This window comes from Periplaneta americana, chromosome 15 (genome assembly GCF_040183065.1).
Source record: "Periplaneta americana isolate PAMFEO1 chromosome 15, P.americana_PAMFEO1_priV1, whole genome shotgun sequence".
NCBI lineage: Eukaryota > Metazoa > Arthropoda > Insecta > Blattodea > Blattidae > Periplaneta > Periplaneta americana.
Genome location: NC_091131.1, coordinates 47,290,548 through 47,314,403, shown reverse-complemented (window position 1 = coordinate 47,314,403; position 23,856 = coordinate 47,290,548). Strand labels below are relative to the sequence as shown.

Sequence of the window (23,856 nt, the reverse complement as noted above, 5' to 3'; positions counted from 1 at the left end):
GTGGTTGCTCACGGCGATACGTGAGATCTAATAGAACATGTAGATTTTTGTAGTTATTCCTCTTGTAAAAGAAATGCAACATCGCAAGCAAAGAATCAACATGTTGTAGTTGATTTAAATTTAGACTTCGGTAAAGACACACTGCGCAAGCAATTAGCTGTCAGACGAGTTGAGCGTAGAATGATGGCGAATTAAGTTATGTATGCCTTCTTTCAGATCACCACTATTTACTAACAACGTGTATCTCAAGGCTTTGTCTTGTTAGAACTTAATGTGTTATTATCATAACCAACATCATTACCACCAAACTTTAAGGGTTGATATTTTAGTACAAAAGTCTATCATCATCATCATCATCATCATCATCATCATCATCATCATCATCATCATCATCATCATCATCATCATCAACTTGAGGGCTAAACTAGCACTAAGTTACTTCCTCGTACTTCGCTTATGCATCTTCAATTGTTTACAACTCTCTTCTCAGTCATACCAACATAACTTTGATGACATTACGCTATGTACACTCATGCTATGTCTTACATATGAGGGGTTCACAACCAGAGTGGACCAAGTCCATCTGGAATAGTTCTGAGATATTGAGTCTTAATGTTCCTGGCTCATGCTTAGCAACCTTCACCTTTCATAGGAAATGCTGCCCTCTGTGGAGTAACAAATGAGTTATGGACTTTGTTTGTTATGGCATTGAATAAATCTAAGTTTTCTTCATCCGAGATTGTATTAATCCACAAACTGATCACTGGTGGACTTGGTCCACTCTTGTTGTGAGCCCCTCATATACGAATCTGAGTCAGGTTAGGTTGGGTTAGTTTAGCCTTTTGTTACGGTATGGCTTGCATATACCCTAGATCATATATACCCAGATAGCTCGGCCTTACAGGCTTTGACGGTAACAACTTTTGTCAGGTTTGCTATGCTGACATCTAGTTGTTACACAAGGAGTCACATCATAATTCTCATTTAAATTGCATTAGCGACTATACTGCCATCTCGTGTTCATTTACGCGGACGGGTGGCGATCCTGGCGGTTGTTCTCTTCAAAGTGCTGCCGATTTTAACGTAAGGATAAGCTGTTACATATATGATCTGGGCATATACGCTGGGAAAAGGCTGGTGATTTTTTTGTTTTGTGATGGGCGGATTTTCACTTCCGAAATCACCAGAAGTAACTCAGCACTAGTTTGATCTTGTCATACCGGTCCGTGTATCATCATCATGCGTGGGCGATTGATCATGGAGGGTGGTTATCCTAAGATGAACCTAGTTTATGCGCTATCGAAGAGAATAAGGTAGCCCGTTTTGCTGACATGTTTTAAACATAATACTGAGTTTAACATATTGCCACGTAACTAATTATCTATTTCTATTGTTAGTAAGGAACATTGTACAGGGACATCATTTTATTTTTACTTCAATTTTTATTGTACCTGAGTTTTTGAATGTACTTCACTCCCACCCCTTCTACTAATGAAGTTCAATCGTCCTCCACACAGAATCAAGGCCGCATATAGTAAACAGCATTGAGTTAGTGAGTATAGTACGTTCAAGAAATATGTTCACGTTTTCCAGTGACGAAAAAGTTTTCAATATTGAATCATATTTTCGCATCTAGGTACTGTCCGTTTGCCTACGTCGCATCCCGATTTCCTCGTGTAAAAGCTGGGCTGTCTTAGCTCTTTTCTGAAAACATTAATTTCTGTTAGGAATTGGACATTTGTCCACACCTGTGGAGTAACGGTCAGAGCATTTGGCCGCGAAACCAGGTGGCCCGGGTTCGAATCCCGGTCGGGGCAAGTTATCTGGTTGAGGTTTTTTCCGGGGTTTTCCCTCAACCCAATACGAGCAAATGCTGGGTAACTTTCGGTGCTGGACCCCGGACTCATTTCACCGGCATTATCACCTTCATTTCATTCAGACGCTAAATAACCTAGATGTTGATACAGCGTCGTAAAATAACCCAATAAAAGAAAAAAAGAATTGGACATTTACGTAATATTATACAACTGTTTAAAATAATTTAAATAAAAGGACCTCGTTAAGTAATTAACTATCCCGTGACTTCCCCCCTTTCTACGATCCTGCGACATAACCACTTGGACGGACAGTAGATAGCATGTCTGAGCAATTTTATCTATGCGGGTCGGGCAGAAGTGAAGACTGAATTTACAGTACGTAAGGTACTCTTTTATAGAGTAGGTACAGAATTATTTCAACATGAGTTACTAGCACGAAGGACGAAACTGGCAATTGGAATTAGATGCAATAGTCTATAGTGCGATAATATGCACAAAAGAACTGAAGCCTGTATCGAAATGAACGGCCACCATTTTCAAAAATGTGTTTAAATATCCATATTATGATTATTTTTCAATTTAACTCCATTCTCTATATTGTACGCTAAAGTGCTGTAGACAGTATAATATACGCTGCATAATGAATACGTTCGCATGGATAACTCAGTTCGTGAGTAAAAACACTTATTCTGAATACAGTACTGTATTTTAATTGAATAAAAGCCTAATGAAAATGATCAAACTCAAAATCGCGATATTTTCTAGTTCACGTAAATGGATGAACTACTTTTCTTCCCTCCTATACCTAGTAGAGTGATTTGTTTGTGTTTTACGCCAATATTATCGAACTACAGTCGTGGAAGGAGGTAGCAAACTGTGTTTCCGGTTCTCTAAAGGTATAGCCAGGTTAATATTAAAAATGTTAATAAAAATAAAATGATGTCCCTGTACAGACGTGTGTAAACGTTCCAAACATCACTTTAACATCAGTCACTCATCATTCGTAATCCATAGCTGTTATTTTTCTCGCGGTATATGGCATTCAAATCATTCCGACTTTTCAATTGGCAGGAATCACACAAGACATCTTAAACAGAGATACGGCCCGGTGACTAGTGGCCAGCGAGTAACGTCGACTACCGACATTGCTCTACCGTGCGTATTATCCAGTTGTTCCGAGACGTTTTTGGAATCGAAGTTCATAAATGGCAAGTTGACAAAGAAGCCCACATTCAAAGAATGAGACAACTATGAGCAAAAAGAAAGGCAAAGAAACGCCTCTAAGTACTTTGAGTAGTCCTAAATGGGTTATTCGCAGCTAAAAAAATAACAGTAGTGATGCTTCTGCAACTTGTGTTCCTCTGATTATCTGCTGGAGTTAATTACTGGCTTTTAAGGAACCCGGAGGTTCATTGCCGCCCTCACATAAGCCCGCCATTGGTCCCTATCCTGAGCAAGATTAATCCAGTCTCTATCATCATTCCCACCTCCCTCAAATCTATTTTAATATTATCTTCCCATCTACGTCTCGACCTCCCCAAAGGTCTTTTTCCCTCCGGCCTCCCAACTAACACTCTATATTAGAGATGGTAAAAAAAGCTGGAACAGTTTATTTGAAACTGTTTCACAATTGAAACTGTTTCGATCGAAACCTGTTCCAACTGTTCCAAAGAGTGTTACACTGCTCCAGTGATAACTTCGACGTTCCATATGGTTCGAACAGATAAACAGTTCAGTTTCTAAACGGTTTTCCTCTTCTTTGTTGTCTGCAAAGGCCATATGTAGCGCTATCATTGACCTCCAATCGAAAGTAGATATAATATCCATGTTCTACACGGCCTTCGTGGAACAGTAGCCTATGTAGGATCGCGCAATTTAATTGTACGAATCAAATTCCCTAATAAATCTCCTAATTATTAGCTGTCCATTGATGGAGAATACGTTCATGGTGCCCTGACAGTGTTAATTATTAATATACCACGAAAAATATCATCAGCTAATGTCATTGTTATTAAACTCTCCTAGGGTTATACGCGTTATTTCTTATTTTTACTAAAATCGATTTATTATGATTGTAGTTATTTACTGTACCCTCAAAAGTAACCTACGAAAACTATCTTTCGTTGTCATAATACACTGAACAGCTGATTTAAAGACGATTCAAGGGCTTTGAAACATGTTCCCGAAGCAGATGAGAGGTTGAAACAGTTGGAACACTTGGAACAGTTGGAACAGTTGGCACTGATGTTGTAAACATATTCTTATGAAACTGTTTCTTTGAAACTGTTATTTTGGAACAGTTTCGTTCATGAAACAGTTACAGTCGAAACTGTTTCTTAAAAAGAACAGTTTATCCCATCTCTACTCTATATGAATTTCTGGATTCGCCCATACGTGCTACATGCCCTGCCCATCTCAAACGTCTGGATTTAATGTTCCTAATTATGTCAGGTGAAGAATACAATGCGTGCAGTTCTGTGTTGTGTAACTTTCTCCATTCTCCTGTAACTTCATCCCTCTTAGCTCCAAATATTTTCCTAAGCACCTTATTCTCAAACACCCTTAATATCTGCTGGACTAGCTTCTCACATTTTATTGAACAGTTAAGTATAATAGAAACACAGAACACATAAATGTGGGCATATACTGAAACAGAAATAACGAATCGAGCAGAAGGCTGGTCTAAACCCAGGGTCGAATTCCTGCCCACTTTCAGATGCTGCCAAAGAACAAATGCAATACTTCTAAGTCATAACCTACGCTTGCGCATAGTTTAACGTTCGACACTGTCAGGTGGGGTTTGTTACGTCAGAAAAAAAGTCGTCAGCCTTGTATGTCACCGAGAAACGAAGATTAAAGGGCACGCAGCAACTCTGACGTGACTCACTGGATCGCATCAAACATTCACGGAATTTAGAATCACGCCGATATTTTTACGAATTCGAGGCATTGCCGAGTCGAAGGTGGATAATCGCATCGTAATCTTGGCCTACATAGGACGAGAAATAAACATTTGCAGAACTGCCATGTTCGCTACTTTGCCACCATGCTCACCTTATTAGGATATGAAGGTCACTTACACACACACACAAGCCTCGGCCATTTTGCAACCTGTGGCCGCCTACGTTATCACTTCTCTTTAACATCTCTGTGTATTGCGTTGTTGGCTGTTTTACCCGAAGCTAGGAATTCACATCGCTGTGGCTACATGGCCGTTCTGAATCATTTTTTTTTTTATTTTTTGGTGCTTTTTGAGTGTGATGTCAATAGCATAGCTGTATGTACTAACTAAAACCAAAAAATACATTTATTTGCGTCAGTTTAAGTGTTTGTACTTGCATTTATCTGCAACAAATGTTTTTGAAGTGTAGGTCTCTTAATAATAAGTTACACCTAAGATTAGTGTAAGTTCGACTTATCCAACAGATAGGTTACCTTGTCTCTTTATCTTCCTTGATTAAGGAGTCTATTCGTGGTTCCGAAACGTTGGGATTTTCTGAATCTATGACATAGTATAACAGCGAAAAATATAGTTCTGTAGTTTTTACAGTTTATTTTTATCTTAGAGCTAGTTACTTTCAATTTCTTTGTTTGTGTCCTACCTATCATGGGTTATCAGTTTCATTATAGGCCCAAAAGTGAGGTAAAAAGTTTGGAGCACTTCTTGTAGTTTTCCTGTTTTTAATTTTATAAAGGAACTTTATATAGGCCTATAAAAGTTATAAGTATGGGAAGAAAAAAGGAATATTTTGAACATATTTTCAAACAACTATAATTTTTCATTTATAGAGGAGTTTTTTTAATGGCATCATGTACTTATTTTTCTACTTTTGGATCCTTCAGTCTCAAAAAGTAAAAATTAATATTTTTTAAACTAATTGTTAGCTATTATTTTGTAAAAAATAAAAATAAAATTGCTTCAAATTTATGGTAGGCCCTCCAAATAGGTATATATGTATACATAAGAAAGGGAAATACCTCATATAAATTTATCACTATGTTGAATAAGGAGGAAGAAATTAAACAATCATAAATTAGACAAAATTCAATAAAAACAACTTAATAACAATGATTCTTTCACGTGATCATGAAGAATCTTACAGAAAGAGAACGAATTGATCGACTATGGTGATAGAAAGAGGATCAAAAAGAGAGAGATTAGTGTCTTATTTAAACTGAATTAAAGTCTTATATCCTTAAAATATTACACCACATGAAAAAAAAAACTATACAAATGACTGCCCCTCCTAGTAGAACCTCGCCAATTCGAATCCCTATAGCCCGAAAAAGAAAACTTAGCGGAAATTTTAGCCAACTTCACCAGATTACGATTATCATTTGAAACGTTAAAAAAAGTGCTACAGGATGTTAAATTACAGTAAAAGAAACAATAAGTGATATATTGATGGAAATACAATAATAAAGGAATACATCATAGTTTTGTTTTCGTTATTTGAAAATATAACATATCCTAGCGTTATACATGATATAAAGATATATACTGCCACAAATACTAGTGGTAGAGCATAAAACTGAAGAAAAAGTCAGATAATGTTTTCCGTAACTTCAAGGATTTCACAGAAAAGAAAATGTTTTTTTGTGACTAACATTTTTGAAAATGAGAATAGATAGTCATTATTTAGTTTTCCTGATACGTAAGCTGAAGCATTAATTTGTTACTTTGTTGTGTATTGGTATGTATTGAGCGCAAGGTCATTGGCAATTGCATTCATGTTCAGTCGAAATGTAAACAAATATTAGACTATCAACCTTAAAAACATGGTATTTTACAAATAAAAAATAAAACTATAAGAAAAAATTAAATTGCTCTAGACATTTTGTTCAGTAGACCGATAGCCCAAGTACAGAACCCGAAACAAAATTTGGGCCACCTGAATTTTCCATGTTCCAGTTCTAACATACTGCGCTCAGTGCTTACTGAGCATGCACAGTACAGAATTAAAATATAAACTTCTGGGTGACCAAAAAATCAGAATAAGTGTTGATATAAAATTGGATCTCTGGAACTTGAAAAATACAGGTGGCCCAAATTTTGTTTGTGAGTCTGTACTGTCTATATAATTTTGGCAGTTTATATCGTTTACACCCTATATAACATTGACACTGGCCGAACAATACTCACTCATAAGTATAATAATAATAATAATAATAATAATAATAATAATAATAATAATAATAATAATAATAATAATAGTTTTATTTTCCCTGGCAGAGTTAAGGCCATCAGGCCTTCTCTTCCACTCAACCAGGATCAAATCACATACAGAAAAATACATACCGGTATACAAATATTAAATTAAAAATAATAATAAACATAATTAAGTAAAAAAGAGAGATTGAATACATATACACAATCAGTATTAAATTTAAAATAACAATAATAAAAAAATATATATAATAAAAAAAAAGAGACTCAATACATAATCACAAACAGGAAAATACATTCTAGTATACAGTATTAACTTAAAAAAAAAGAATTAATACATATAAATATAATCTCACAACTAAAGGAATAGTAGAATTAGTATGATCAGCACAGCAAGTGTTACATTGAGATAATGACAATTACCTAAATATAAATGTTAATGGAAAAATAAAGTAATTACTATGTAAAGTAATAATAATAATAATAATAATAATAATAATAATAATAATAATAATAAAAATAATAGTAATAATAGTAATAATAATAGATAATAATAATAATGATAATAGTAATAATAGTAATAATAATAGATAATAATAATAATAATAATAATAATAATAATAATAATAATAATAAATAAAAATTATGCCTAAAAAATGCTGCAAAGATTTTTTATTATGAAATCGAAATATTTGACAGAGTATCATCTTAATGAAACAAGAAAAGTCCGAAGTTAAATATTATCTTATATTGTAAATCGGCTTTGAAGTTTGAAGTTCTAATGTAAATATTTTTGTGTAATAAGTATATTTACAACAATATGAATGTGACGAAATATTTATTTGAAATGTACTCTTGTTTCTTCTTGACGCCAAGGTAACATTTTTGACGGACGAAATAAAATCTGAATACAGCTGAGTCATTAAAATCGATCAAACACGGCACAATTCTGACAAAAAAAAATTGTTTTCCTCTTACGGTGTTTGAACGAAGTTGTTGAAGTTACCGCGGCCTTGCATCATTGCGTAATTGCTATTTTCAATCAACTTGTCGCTAGAAGTCTTCTCACTTGGAAAGACGCAGATAACTAAGTTGAGACGCAGGTAACTAAGCTGGAATTTAATTCCAACAAGTTTCAACACTGCTCTGTTTCGTGTAAGTTTTAAAATATCCTATTAAAGGACGTTTGCAAGGATAAATTACGGAGATACCAAGGAAGTCCGTTTCAAAGTATGGTTTTCCTTGATCTTTCTGCATGAATGTTGTGGTATTAATTTTAAGTGATCACGGTCGATTTGTCCAAATGTTTTCCTATTTGTAAATTCATAAATAAATCAGATTAACAGGAAGTAATGTTCCTAGTCGAACACGACAGTGAATTAGTCATCACAATATCAGAGTCATGAACCATATACGTAATTGACAGCATCGCTAATGAAAAGACTCTCTTGTCGATAACGACAGTTCTTCGTCGGTCAGGCGTAGTAGACAAATGTTAAATTCAATATAGAGAACGGTAGTCTACTATCTACTTTGAGTCTGCCTACTGTGGAAGTTAAAGACAGATGCTGAAGATTTAGAATAAATTGATTAAAATTAAGAAAACCAGCAAAAAAGAATGTATTCTCAAATAGAATGTCTTTATAGGCCTACTTATTACTAAAAGGCGAATGTTGATGTAGCACTTGTAAATTGGCAGTGGCCATTTTATTTGTTTTTAAACACTTTCTTGTTCGATCTCTCATAACCATTGAAGCTAACTGAATTGAGCCATTGAAAGAGTCGTTTAAGGGGTTAGATACAGCTTACAGCAATAACATTTTGAAAATATTCAACATTTTCCCCTCCATTACGGTATCTTGTACAATAATGAAAATTAATATGTGTAAAACACTGTCCTTCTGCTATATGAAAAAAAAAAAAAAAACATTTTTACGATTAAAAAAACATGAATCAAAAACTATCCAACATTCTGTGATTAAATTTTTTGTGTGTTTTTATGCATATCTACAATATGATGCAAAATCACTTCTCCGCCTTTGATAGATTGCCTGATAAAAATAAATTAATTTAAAAAATGGTCAAATATCAGTATTTTCTTCTAACGCAAAATAAAAAAAAATATTATTTATTAAGGAATGTAGTTGAAAGAGCATGATATTGTAAACATGAATTTCAACAATAAAATAAAAGAGAGAACATTAAAGAAGTAAAAAAGTTTGAATTATGAGGGAAACGCTTCATCACTGCACAGTGAACTGCCACCATTTTGAATTTTGAAAAAAATATATAAATAATTTTTTTAAATCGTAAAAATATTTTTTTCATATAGCAGAAGGACAATGTTTTACACATACCAATTTTTATTATTGTACAAGATACAGTAATGGAGGAAAAAAATGTTGAACATTTCCAAAAATTTGACTGCTGTAAGCTGTACCTAACTCCTTAATAAAACAAAATTAGCACTCTTGTTCGAAAAGGTGATATAAAATTAGAGACACAATATCAGTATCTTTCGATACATAGGTTCGTGACCCTGCCTGGAAGGAATGCAACCTACTTTTTACTCTCTGCTTCCCCAGACCCGTTCAGCTGAAGTTGAGTATGCCACTACTGATGGTACCATAACATCTACTATTGATCTTTAATTATCAGCAATCTGCACAGTAGCCGTTTGCAAGTAACATGACTATTCCTTACACTTTCGTGTAAAATAATCGTATATGAAATGCTTTGTTAACAAATTAGAAACTGTTATTTCTGAATCATTTTTAATAATTATATTTTACAGTACTTAGGATATTCTCAAGTAAGCGAATATTTTTCTCAAAGACACAACACCACATCTAATCACTTTCCGTAAAAAAGCTGTTAACATTTTTATCTCCTTGGCACTATCATATTTCAATCCTTACCTTCTCTAGCTTCGAGGATCCAAGAAAAATAAGTTCTGAACATTCATTCTGATGTTTGTTTACGTGCTTTGCAAACGACAACTTGAAACCAGTACACTTGCATAGCATAAATCATTTGATAAAGAATTAGATTTTCAAATGTCGCTTATTTTACTCCTAATATCTAGAAACGAATTGTGTTGTAGAATATGTGAGAACAATATTATTTGATTTACAGTCTTTTTTATTTAATATTGCATATTCATGAAATGAACTAACCTAAGCTATAGAACTATAATAGAATGACAGAAAACTACTGCCAAATAGTCTCGTTGGGGTAGGTGTAGTAAAATTAATTTAAACTCAATTTCGACGAAGGCTCATGGATACTCCACAATCATTCACCTAGAATAAATCAGTGAAGTCCAAGAGTATCAAACAATTAAATTTTCAAATGATGTTCATGTTACTCCAAGTTTCTAGAAACGAATACTATTACAGTGTGATATATATAAACAGAGAACATTTTAAATTATATTTGTTAATTCTAGTTTCTAGAAATGAATTCTCTTACAGTATATGTAAACAGAGCAATTGATTTCTAAAATCCTTTCTATCTGATAATAAATAATCCTAAAGTTAACTAAATTATGCTATTGTTATTTCATTGAATGAATGAAAAGTAAAGCCAATCTTCTCAATCGGAAAAGTATAGCAAAATGAACTTGGATAATCACATACTTTACAGGCGTTTATTATGGCTGCTGCGAAATGGATGGTTACTATGTGAGTGAAATTATATCCGGAATTAATATTGTTACAGTAGCCAATATAATTATAACTACCATTAATAAAACATATAATCATAATATTAATTCTGGATATAATTTTATTAACGTAGTAACCTCCTGAGCTGATTTCGCAGCAGCCATTTTTCCCCGTGCAGGATGATCTTACCTGAACTTGAATTTCAATGTCATGGATCCACCACGTGCTTTTATGTTTTAAAAAAGCAGTCCCCAAAGTTCAATGACATGAAACCCACCAAAATCTTCGACATTTTTTCGAGACCCACTTCATATTTTTTTCCCATAAAGTTTTGCTCTGTTACTGCTATTAGAATGTAATATTCTTTTGTATTATTTATTCTTCTATACATTAGGGATAATAAATTACTTATTAACAGCCTTAGCATACTATTAATATTTTAATAATAAACGTAAGACATAGAATTTAAAATATATTATGAATATTGTACAAAAAATGTTGAAACATCGTTAATTATTCAAGTATAACATGGTTGAAAAATACGCTCATACAAATATTTTGTTGAAAAACTCAATCAAATAGCTATCTGCAAACAATTAGGATATTCACTTCTCATTTTAATCCTAAATTAGCCTAAACTAGTCCTCACGATGCACTGGTTTTAACGAGGAGTCACATGAGAGCTCTATCAGGGAATCTTCCTTTCTTGATGTTAGATTCACTCTCTTTGAATTATTTTCTACAAAGGGATCTTTTATCCATTGTTTCCCCTCGTTCATCAAAAGAAAGTAGTGTCTGAAACTAGAGGCTAAGACTTCAAGATTCTCTTTAGTAGCTTTTGAGACATGTTCATCAACTGTCATTCCACGAGTCCGGAAATGTATCAATGTCAAATATCGCTTCGTTGCCTCGGTTGATATTTTTCACTTCACGAGTCATTGCAGTTGAAAGCGTATTTTCTACATAAAATCTAGAATTTAGTCGCATTTTGTTTCTATAGACTGTGGTGATAGATGTTACCAATGCCACTAAGAACATTACACCCACGAATTACTTTTCACTATCCTGACACGTGCTACAGTCGCCACCTACCAACGGTATGTATTTGTAAGCTTTGCTATTACCCGTGGCTTCGCGTATCCGCGGTATGTTCGAAACTTATCCTCCGCAGCTACGGTGGGGTTACTGTGCTTCACTCAAATAAATATCCCAGTATGCAGGTTAGGTCTATTACTCATGCCGAAAACGTTAGTCACAATAAGCGTATGGAAATTAAAGGATACTAATTATTTTAATAAAATAACTATTAATAATTGCTTAATCTAGTACAAATTATAATTCTGCAGTGCTTGGGAAAAGTGACACGTCAGTTTCCACAAACCTTTTTTGATAATTAATTGGCAACTTACACTGGTTTATGTCGATTTGATTTTTTTCTGTATGAATTATTGTAATGGGAGAAATAGACTATGTATTTTTTTCCAAGCGAGCAGATGTTCCGTAAGTTGTCAATAAATTATTAAAAAAGGTTTGTGGAAACTGACTTGTGTCACTTTTCCCGAGCACTGCAGAATTGATAGCTTAACTTCTCTCTTCCTAAGCATAAGAGCAATGACTATCTTTTAATGAATAGTATTGCTGTTGCTTTACATAATGTAAGCATTCATATCACTGACATGCATCCCCCTGCCTCTTCACTCCGCGATCTTCTTCTCGGAGTTACAAACAATACTTAACACCGCAAGATTAATATTATTTGGTTTGTGACTGGCGTTGTCCCGCGACCCATATTTTGGGAACTGCTGCTTAACGCATCCTCGCAAGGCTAAGAAGAGTAGCAGGTGCTGTCATACCTGGAAGTGTCTTCCTCCTCGCCGGGATGGCTGCCCCTGCGGTGTCCATTCTGACGGTGGTGGCGCCTGCTGGACTTGACGGGCGTGACGCCGTCGTACTCGCGCTCGCGCCCGTAGATGGACCCGCCGAAGGGGTCCTCGCCCAGGTAGAAGCGCTGCACGACGGGCGAAGCGCCCCGCCGGCCGAGGTGGCCGCGCTGCTCCATGCCTGCCGTCTGCGTGCTGCGCTCGCGCCTCGAGTGGCGTGCAGACCGCGGCGGGGCGACCGGCTGCGACTCGCCGCTTTCCCCGCCCTCGGCGGCCTCGCCCCCGCGCCCTCCCACTCGCCGCCCCACCACGGAAGGAATGTTGCTGTCGATGACGTGGTACTGCTGGTAGGTGGAGCTGTGGCGCGGCGAGGGCGACCGCGAGGACCTCTTGCCGCGACGCTTGTTCTTCCTCTCGGAGCTGGAGGACCGGAACTTGCCGACCAGCTTCCTGAAGGACTCGCCGATGATGGATGTGGCGCTCTGTCCGGGGGACTTGGCCCTCACCTGGGGTTGCCGCGTCGGAGGGGGAGGAATGTCGGCCGCGAACCGCGTCCTCTGGTACAGCTTCTTGTTCGTGGGCGCCGATTCTGGAGGAGGGGTGCCACGCGAGCCGGAGGGTTGCTCGAGAGGGGGCGACGGAGACGGGGAAGGGGACGGCGTGGTTCGGGTCTGGTGCTGCAGCGGAGGCGGCGAGTAGTCTGGAGGCGGCTCCGCGCCTTGCCCCTGCTCGTGCCGCCGGTACGAGCTCTCCTTCTCGTACCGGTAGTTGTGTTCCTCCTGCAACAGTTCGTTATTTGTTCAAATCACTCTAAGGAAAGGAATGGGGATATGTAGAGTGATTCAGTAAAAGCGTTAAAAATTAAACAAGAAATTACGGCGATGCTCTAGTGAACATTTTGAGATAGAGAACTTGGGGCCTACGAGGAGATTGGGGCTTAAACATATCTATCGCTATCGCTTGCAGGAAACATGCCAAATATGCACCCCTTACTTTGAAATAGAGATATATCCGGTTTACGATTTTTTAAATAGTAAGTTAAAAATGCCTAAATCCCTTCAATATCCTTTTCTGCACATGATAAGAGTATAAAAACCAATACACATTCAGAATCACTATAAATATAACACTTTATTTGAAAATATTCGCAGATCCATATTAGGAAGGCAAGTGTCCTAATATGGACCCCTACAAAAGCTATTACAAACTGAGGAATATAATTATTATTATAAAGACTGATTAGCCATTCAGGCATTTGTCACAAATGAAATTGACTTCTCTTGACTTATCTGTACAGTCAGAATGACACCACATTTTGCACTGAGTACGCTGAACCCACTGTTCGCCACTTTTGTCTTCGGAAAAGAGTCCACCACATTAGGAACACTCAGCATCATCACCACTGTCAGAGTCTGGGTCCTTGTCATAGTCTGTGTCGATGAATATGGAGTCGTCAACGTTAGATTCTGAGTCAGTTGAGTCAAGGCTTACTTCTTCCTGCGTGCACTTCTTTTTGCTGTCACCTTCTCAATCATAGTTTTCTTTTCGCAGGCTGTTTTCCTGTATGTTGAAAGGTATTAATTTCCTTCGACTGGTACCTGTACGGAAAACCGCTAACGAGCGCTGATGTGCCTTGTCTTGATGGTCTCCAGTTTGTTTCCTGTTTCTTCTGGAACGTATGAAGTGGACTAATGTCCGTAGAGGAAGGATCGATGTTTTCGGCTGCAGCTAGTGGCCCATAAAAGATAGGTAGAAAGTTCGAAGTATTGCAGTTTTTATGCGTCTGAATTTGTTGCGAAATATGTAGGTTTTGTTGTGTAAACACTGTACTTTCAGAAATACTAAGTTAGGCCTATATATAAATATATCTTACTTCCAGATATTTATGTGAGGTGAAGTCAAACACTGGAAAATGTTCAAAACTTACTAAATTTACTGTAGAAGCAATAACTCTTAGTTTCACGCGCTCTCAAGTAGAATACCTCTAGGCTAGTCTGCAAATCCAGTGGTTCTAGGCTCGATTCTTGTTCGTTTCTTGTCGTTTTTAAAGGTTCACTTGAGCCATGTTTGCTTGCAAGTGAGCGAATAAATGATCACTTGAATGATAAAATGAAAGTTCATTCATTACGAGTGATTATTAAATGCTTTCATTCGCGTAGATTACATCTTTCGAATCATAGTTAAGGAACATAAAATTTGGAGTTATAGATAGTTTTTAACTCGTCGAAAGGGCGTAAATAGCCATTTGGTGCTGACGAGCCCAATAAATAGCATCGGTACCCGGATACCAATACCAAAGTATTAGTCCATATTATTACTGCCTTGGCAGGCTTGGAGAACTGGGCGACAATTGTGGCGTTGCGTCATTCATCGGATATGTCACTCACCCCTTCCTTCTATCCCCGCGTCATTGACTTTGTAGGGGAGGGGATTTGTATTCAGTGTTTGTCTTGTGTGATTGCTTACGGGCGCTGTCATGCACCATGGCTCACCGAATCAATTCGTGATCACATGAGTAGAAGAGATGAGGTCTTTCGTAAATTTAAACACAATAAAACTGATGAAAACTGGCAAATATACAAGCAATTTAGAAATCAAACCACAAAAATGATACGTAACTCCAAACTCCGACACACCCATAGCCTAATCGAGCCGTCCACAAATGCACTATGGAACAACTTACGACAAATGGGGATAGGACAGAATAAGACGCCAACGGATCCAATCAACATTCCTCTAGATGTACTTAATGACCATTTTACATCCGCTTCCACTTCACATCCCAATATTGATCTGAAACAACAAGCCATAGATTAACTTTCAACCGCTCCTATCCCAGACCGCGACAAATTTTATTTCACTAATGTCACTGATCTAGACGTAAAAATAGCACTACAAAGGATTAAAACTAAAGCTCAAGGCACAGATCGCATTAATATTTTGATGTTAAATTTGATTTTAGATATAATTCTCTCTACCTTGTCTCACATTTTCAATGCTTCCCTCATCACCTCTACCTACCCACAATAATGGAAATACGCCCTCGTTCATCCACTCCCTAAAACCACCAAACCAATGACTGCAAATGACTACAGACCAATCAGCATTCTTCCCACACTGTCGAAGGCCCTAGAACGCATTGTTTACAAACAGCTGACTGCTTACCTTGGTACACACAATCTATTGGACGCCTGTCAATCAGGTCTTAGAAATAGCCATAGTACGACTACTGCTCTACTCAAGATCTCTGAAGACATTTGTGAAGCTATAGACAGACGTGAAATTACTGTATTGATACTAATTGACTTCAGCCGAGCTTTTGATACTGTCGACATTGACATATTGATTTCAAAGCTAAGACAAATGCATCTTTTTGAGAGTGCAGTCACATGGATGGACTCCTACCTTCGCGACGGCCAGCAATGTGTATATCATGATAATCGTTCTTCTTCTTGGCGACACGTGAGAGCAGGTGTCCCTCAGGGGTCTGTACTAGGTCCTTTGCTTTTCACTCTATATATTAATGACATTTCTTCAGTTCTGGAGCACTGCCGATATCATTTGTATGCGGACGACCTTCAAGTATATATACACTCTCGGCCTGATACTCTTAATGAACGTTTGTCGAGCCTCAATGACGATCTTTTATCATTTAATAATTGGGCAAGAAAATTTGGGCTAAATATCAATCCAGATAAAACCCAAGCCATTCTCTTGGGGCAGCAAAGGCTTTTATCCTCTATTACTATGAACACCCTTCAGCCTGTCTCTCTCAACAAAATAATTCCTTTCAGTGCTACTCTAAAAAACCTATTTCGACTCTAATATGAACTGGAATACGCAAATCAGATATATCTGTAGAAAAGTTTTCTCTATCATGCATTCTTTGAACCGCCTGAAAAATTTCCGTCCTACTAAACTAAAACAAATTCTAGTACAGACCCTTGTAATGCCTCACTTTGACTATTGTGATGTTTTATATAGTGACCTAAGTGCTGAACTTTCTCAAAAACTTCAACGTGTACATAATGTCTGCGTCCGATTTATTTTCAATATCCGCCGACATGATCATATATCGGAATATTTTCTACGACTCTTCTGGCTCCGCTTGCAAGATCGACGATTAGTACATTCTCTTTGCCTGCTATATCCTTATACATGATTCCACACCCAACTACCTTGCCTCTCGGTTTACTCTCCTAGCTTCACATCATAATCGTAATACACGTTCACAGCACAATCTATTGCTATCAATACCACGTCATCAGACATCTCTGTACTCAAGTTCTTTCTCAATAGCCATAGCCCGCTCATGGAATTCGCTGCCGCTGGAAATCAGGGGTAGTCTTAGTCCTCAGTTGTTTAAAATTAGGTTGTTTAGAAATATTTTAAATGCACAGAACTAGTTTTTAGGTATAATTTTTATTTATTATTATTATTACTATTATTATTATTATTATTATTATTATTATTTTACACAGTCATTACTTTATTTTTCCATTAACACTAATATCTACGTAATTGTCATTGTCTCAGTGTAACACGTGCTGTGCTGATCATACTAATTGTACTATTCCTTTAGTTGTGAGATTATATTCATATGTATTAATTCTTTTTTTTTTTTCTTTTAAGTTAATACTTGTATACTAGAATGTATTTTTCTGTTTGTGATTATGTATTCAGTCTCTTTTTTTATTACATATATATGTTTTTATTATTATTATTTCAAAGTTAATACTGATTGTGTATATGTATTCAATCTCTCTTTTTTACTTAATTATGTTTATTATTTTTTTTAAGTTCATATTTGTATACCGGTATGTATTTTTTCTGTATGTGATTTGATCCTGGTTGAGTGGAAGAGAAGGCCTGATGGCCTTAACTCTGCCAGGGTAAATAAAACTATTATTATTATTATTATTATTATTATTATTATTATTATTATGGGCCACAGATACGTCATTCAACGCCGGTGGACTGTGGACGGGGAACCAACGCTTTCCCATGTTTTCCATCCCTCTCTCGCGAGTTCTGTAACCCTGCCGTAAGATGTTCATAGATTAATGATTAGGTCATTAGAACATTCTCTTAATGGGCGTTTTTTCCCTTGTTGTTCTTGATATGGTATGGCTTGAAATGACTTTTCGAGGACCGGACCCGACATGGGTTCATGCTCTTAGGTTTGCATTGGCCCATTCTTTGCCTTTTATATGCGATGATTATTCAAATACCACAGGTGGACTGAGTGACATTCGTGAATCCGATACTGGCATGCGGCCCATCCTGCGTCAGTCCTGACAAAGCTAGATCCTCCAGCCTATTTCTAATTATTGCAGATGATAGATTAAATGAGGAGGGAGTGGAAAGTGTTGATGGAATGAAAGATGGAAAGGAAGCACCCCGAGAAAACCCTCTGCAAGTCTACTTTGTCCACCACAAATTCCATCACGAACTGACTGGGAATCAAACCAGTGCCGTGGCTCCGATCCACAGACGCAGCATGTTCTTGGTATGACTTGCTCCTTTTTGGAGTTGTTGACATTTTAGTGCGCAGACAGTATGCAGGTGTCATACTCTTTGCACTTATCTCTGGGAATTCACCGTGGTGATAATTGCTACAGAAGTTAGCTGTTTGAGATGTAGAAAAGGAATGTCCTGAAAGCAAATAAAAAGGAATTTACACTTAATAATATTCTAATACATTACGCCCATGTTGAGCAACTTCCTACGCCTCTCATCTTTTTAACTAGCAATGAGATGTTTATAAGTTGGTAGTAAGGTCATGTCTACCGGTCTGGGCTTTGGGCGGGGTGCCGCCTTTGTAAAAGGGTGGTATGATTTCGGGATAATATTTACGTTAGGCACTAATAAATTGTGTCGCTGGCATAGCTCAGGTGGTAGGCGCGTTTGCCTGTTGACCCGGAGTTGCGCTCGGATGTGGGTTCGATACCAGCTTTGGTTGGTTACGTGACTAGGTTTTTCCGGGGTTCCCCAATTATAAGGCGAATGTAGGGTAATCACAAAGCGAACCCCAAGTCTCATCTCGCCAAATACCATCTCTTCTTCCTCTTCTTCCTCTTCTTCTTCTTCTTCTTCTTCTTCTTCATCTATCCCTTATGCCTTGCAGCGTCGGGTCCTCCACCCATTTCTTATCTCTCTCCCGGTCCAATGCCAATCTTATTTCCCGGATTTCCTTCCCTCTTCTCCTCACCACATCATTAACGTATTGTTCCCATTCTATTCTTGGTCTACCCCTCCTCCTTTTACCTTCTACTCTTGATTCGAATACTTCTTTCACTTTCCTCTCATCTCCCATTCTAACCAGATGTCCAAACCAATTCAGTTGTTTCCTTTCAATTTGTTCTACCACTGGTGCCTGCTGTAGTTCATTTCTAATATTTATATTTCTAACTCTATCTCTCTTAGTTTTCCCAACTACTTTCTCAAATTTTTCATTTCTGATGGCGTTACTCTACTTTTATGCTCATCCATCATTGCCCAAGTCTCAGCAGCATATAGTACAGGTAAATATAGGCTACTGTTTTATAAATCTGCATTTTTGTTTTCTTGTTTACTTCTCTCTTTCCAATAATTGTATTATTTAGATTATAATAAACTTGATTTGCTTTTCTAATTCGATTGTTTATTTCTTCGTCTAGTTTGCCATCGTCATTTATTATTGTTCCTAAATACTTATAACTATTTACTTGTTCTAATGTTTGATCTTTCCATTTTATTTCGAAATTTACCTTTTCCCCTCCAATCTTCATTATTTTGCTTTTACTAATATTCACAGCCATACCTCGTTCTTCTAAGGTACTTGCCCATTCTATAACTGCATTCTGAAGGTCTTCAACATTATTATTAATCAAAACAATATCGTCTGCATATATCAGTGATTGCAGGTATATAGGTCTAAGTTTCCAATTTCCAACTTCCAACTTTATATCCGCTATTACCAATTCCATTAGCGCTAAAAATCGTAAAAGTTGATACAACGTCGTTAGATAACCGACAGAAAACCGAGTCACGTTCAACATGGAATGAAATTGCCACGGACTTATCGTCGGTTTAAAAGCGAAACACATTCAGTAAAAAAAAAAAAAAATATGTGTTACTTCTGAGAAAACGGCATCTGAAACTGAATCCTCAAAATTTTATTTTTATTAAGTTGTTTCTCCTTATGTGTATTTCATTTTCCAACTCTAAGTTCATACACACATTAAGTGTATTACGTACGCCTATTTCTCAGAAGTAATATTTTTGCCTTAATGTGTTTTGCTTGTAAACTGACATTATGTCATCTGTTTATGTCATACCTGAAGACTCGGGTACGGGAACCAGTCATTTTCATGATTATACCGTGGAACTTTCGTAGCAAAATAACAGACTATGGCAATGAAGGCGGTTAATTGTGGAGACATAGTGATACGATGGCAGTGAAAAGTCTGAGAAAATTACCCCAATACTGTATTGGTTCTTCACATATGCTGTTTGCACTTGTCACTTTCGTTACAGATGTACATCGTATAGCAAAGTAACAGGCTATGGCAATGAAGGCGGTTGTTAATTGTGTTGGCATGGTGATATGATAGCAGTGAAAAGTCTGAGAAAATTACCCTAATACTGTATTGGTTCTTCACATATGCTGTTTGCACTTGTCACTTTCGTTACAGATGTACATCGTATAGCAAAGTAACAGGCTATGGCAATGAAGGCGGTTGTTAATTGTGTTGGCATGGTGATATGATAGCAGTGAAAAGTCTGAGAAAATTACCCGAATACTGTATTGGTTCTTCACATATGCTGTTTGCACTTGTCACTTTCGTTACAGATGTACATCGTATAGCAAAGTAACAGGCTATGGCAATGAAGGCGGTTGTTAATTGTGTTGGCATGGTGATATGATAGCAGTGAAAAGTCTGAGAAAATTACCCGAATACTGTATTGGTTCTTCACATATGCTGTTTGCACTTGTCACTTTCGTTACAGATGTACACCGTATAGCAAAGTAACAGGCTATGGCAATGAAGGCGGTTGTTAATTGTGTTGGCATGGTGATATGATAGCAGTGAAAATTCTGAGAAAATTACCCCAATACTGTATTGGTTCTTCACATATGCTGTTTGCACTCGTCTTGTCTTTGAACTAAGATCTCACGTATGGAATACCAACGCTCCAACTGTTCGGCTATCTATTATTTCCGCCGGAAATTATACATAACGAAATATTCAAAACAGGAATTATTTCAATCGTTCTTTCATATGACACTAGTTAGCGTCGTTCATTACAGGCGCTACGTTCGGTTCAAGTTTGTCGAGTATAGCGAAGTTCAGTATTCGCCGAAGTTCTCTCTGCAGAAAGAGGCCTGTTGTGTTTGTTCCAGCTTGTTTTAGAAATATTCGCTGTCCTCCACTCCTACTCCACGTTTTAACCTCTTAAGGATTTTAGCATATACTTGCTACTACATTAAAACCTGCATAAACCGGAAGTGCTTGGTACCAGAAATAATTTCCTTTTTAGGGAGGTTTCCGTTTTATACAAGGTTGGCTACTGGTATTTTTTTATATTCGTCCTATTTCAGTACACATTGAAAACTTAAATTTTAAGGACTTTTAATGACACATAAACAGATACTTATAGTATAAAATATAGGTTAAAGGTTGGTATTATTGTGATAGTTCTTTTTGAGAATTTATTACAATTTTACTGAGCGAGAGGAAGGTCGGTTTTTTGCGTCAACGTATTAAGGGAATATTTGTGGACAAGTTTCTGCACAAAACCGGTCCTTCTCTCGCTCAGTAACATTGTAATATATTCTCAAAAGAATTATCACAATATTATCACAGTCTAGTATATACAGTCACGAAGCTCACTACGTAGTAAATATGCATCCACAGATAGTTGCTAACCACTAGGATCCTATTATCTCCTCATTACAGACAATGCGAAATAGTACCGACACAGTCTATTGTTCCTAGCACCCTCACAACTCAAGCTTTGTGACTGTATATACTAGACTGTGATATTACTCATATCACAGTAATACCAACCTTTACAGTATGAAAATAGCTATTTATTGAAAGGTGAAAAACACTCAGTGCTATAAAACTGTACCTATGCAGCATTTATTTGTTCCAAAAATCATCCAGTGTATTTTGCTTCATAGCTTTTCCGCATATTAAAACTTTCTCAATTACACATTTTGTTGTTGAAAGACACAGTAGTAGTTCTGATTATTTGCGGTTAATGAAAATTCCTCCAATTGCAGAATAGATTGCTTTTGAATTTCACTTGCTTCTATGAGCTTAAATTTTTCATCTAGGGTAAGAGTTATGTTTCTCCCTTTCTGTTGTCACAAGCACACTAACGGACTGAAGTTGTAACGAGATATGTCTGTGACTGAAGGTTATCAGTACGAAATAGCTCCACTGAATAAGCATTGCATCATACTCAGCAGTCTGTTCAGAAATCTAGTGATTGGTACAATTTATCTCTGTCATTTCTGCAGTATTACATTACACTGTTAGAAATTCAGTTTTATCCATAGATTTTTTTTTCGTGGGATTGGCAATATTTTTCCTTTTCCGCATTAGATAGGTTTTTCGTTTTAAACTATATAAATACCTTACGACTTCAGGGGACCAAAGAAAAATTACGTTTAAAACAGGTTTCCGGTTTATTCAGTTTCCGCTTTAGGCAGGTTTTACTGTAATTTTTCACGTGAAAGAAGACGAAATTTGTAATATCTCGGTTGCCTCTCTAATGTTCGAACATTACAGGACACTAAACATTTCATATTATATACTATTATGTAATTATACCCGTTTGTAATCACGGCGAATTTCTGTGGACATAGGCCTAATTTATTTTCTTAGAGTATGTATAATGAAAGTAGTCTTAAAATGAATTTTTAGATTAAAAATTGCATATTATGAAACTTCTGCCTTGCGGCGCATATAATCCTCAAGCACAGAGATTAAACTTTTTGTCATGATGTGTCATTAATTTTAAGATTGTTTTTAAAGACAGTAGGTGTAACAGACGAAATGAAACTACGCTAAATTTGGGCCGAGCTTGGCGAACTAGTAACGATAAAGGAATACGTGACATTCCTGCTTTAACAAAGGGCACCTTAACGTCTGCTATGTTTGTTTCAAGAAAACACATTAACTTTTAATGACTCTAAGTCATGGATGAAATATACTTCGCACCTTATATAACTACTGCATTGCGAGGAAAAAAACAGATAGAGATTCTAGTGAAGGCTGCAAGTCTATACAGGGAAGTACCTCTCTGCTTATGTTGTGGAGTTTAGTCTAAAATCCAAATTTAAAAAAAATGCACAGAAGTACTAGCCTTAAAAATATACATTTTTATTCTTTTTATATATTATAAAATATACATTTTAGTTTATTTTTAAAGGATGTACGTACCTTCACAACCAATTTTTAGTGACGGGGAATTTCAGCCCAAAATTGAAACAATTATTGCATATTAAAAATATAATTTGTAATTTTTTTATTATATAAAAAAATAAAACTTATCTTAAAGAATGTCCTTTCTTCTGTGAGCGCCTAATGTAATCTAAAACCCGAAGTTAAAAAATGTCGTAGAATTATTCTCTCTTAAAATTACAATTAACAGTTGTTTTTCAATATTAGGTAGTAAAGTTTATAGTTTATTTTATTGAGGGATGTATCTTTTCTGCTGACAGTTTAATGTTGTGGAGTTTAGTCTAAAATTCGAAGTAGAAAAAACAATTGCATTGAAATGTCAGCTATTTGTAGTTTTTCATCTGTTTCAGAAACTAAATTTTATATCTCGTTTTGTGAATGTACCTTCTGAACTAAACCATTATGTTTTGGAGTTTTGCCTTAAAATCAAATATTAGAATTTTTGCACAGCACTTTTAGCTCGTAAAGGATAATCTATAGCTGTTTCTTCATATTAAGAATGAGTATTGTAACTTATTCTGTAAAATTATTCATAAATTTGAATCCCTGCAAGAAAAGACTGTTTAAAATACGACAATTAATTAAATATGTTGCCAATAAAGAAAATGGAGTATTTATAGCTGTTTCTTCATATTAAAATGAGTATTGTAACTTATTCTGTGATTATTCATAAATTTGAATCCCTGCAAGCAAAGACTGTTTAAAATATGACAATTATTGAAATATGTTGCCAATAAAGAAAATGGTGTATTTAAAACTGCTAGATGTGAGGGTGATTCACTGAGCTTATTTCCGAAGACATTCTGAGCAAAAACTGTCATGTAAACATGGTTCCTATTCTCAATATTTTCAGAGTTACACGAATTTTAA

The 23,856-nt window shown here is 36.3% G+C and overlaps 1 protein-coding gene across 1 annotated transcript in view; it reads right to left on the bottom strand.

Annotated features, from left to right (window-relative positions):
• The window catches only part of chas (chascon), a 472,926-nt gene that overhangs the window by 15,699 nt on the left and 433,371 nt on the right, over positions 1-23,856 (bottom strand). The window contains exon 8 of the mRNA XM_069847044.1: positions 12,503-13,308. Coding sequence (XP_069703145.1) covers positions 12,503-13,308 — 806 coding nt within the window. The remainder of the gene's footprint in view (positions 1-12,502; positions 13,309-23,856) is intronic.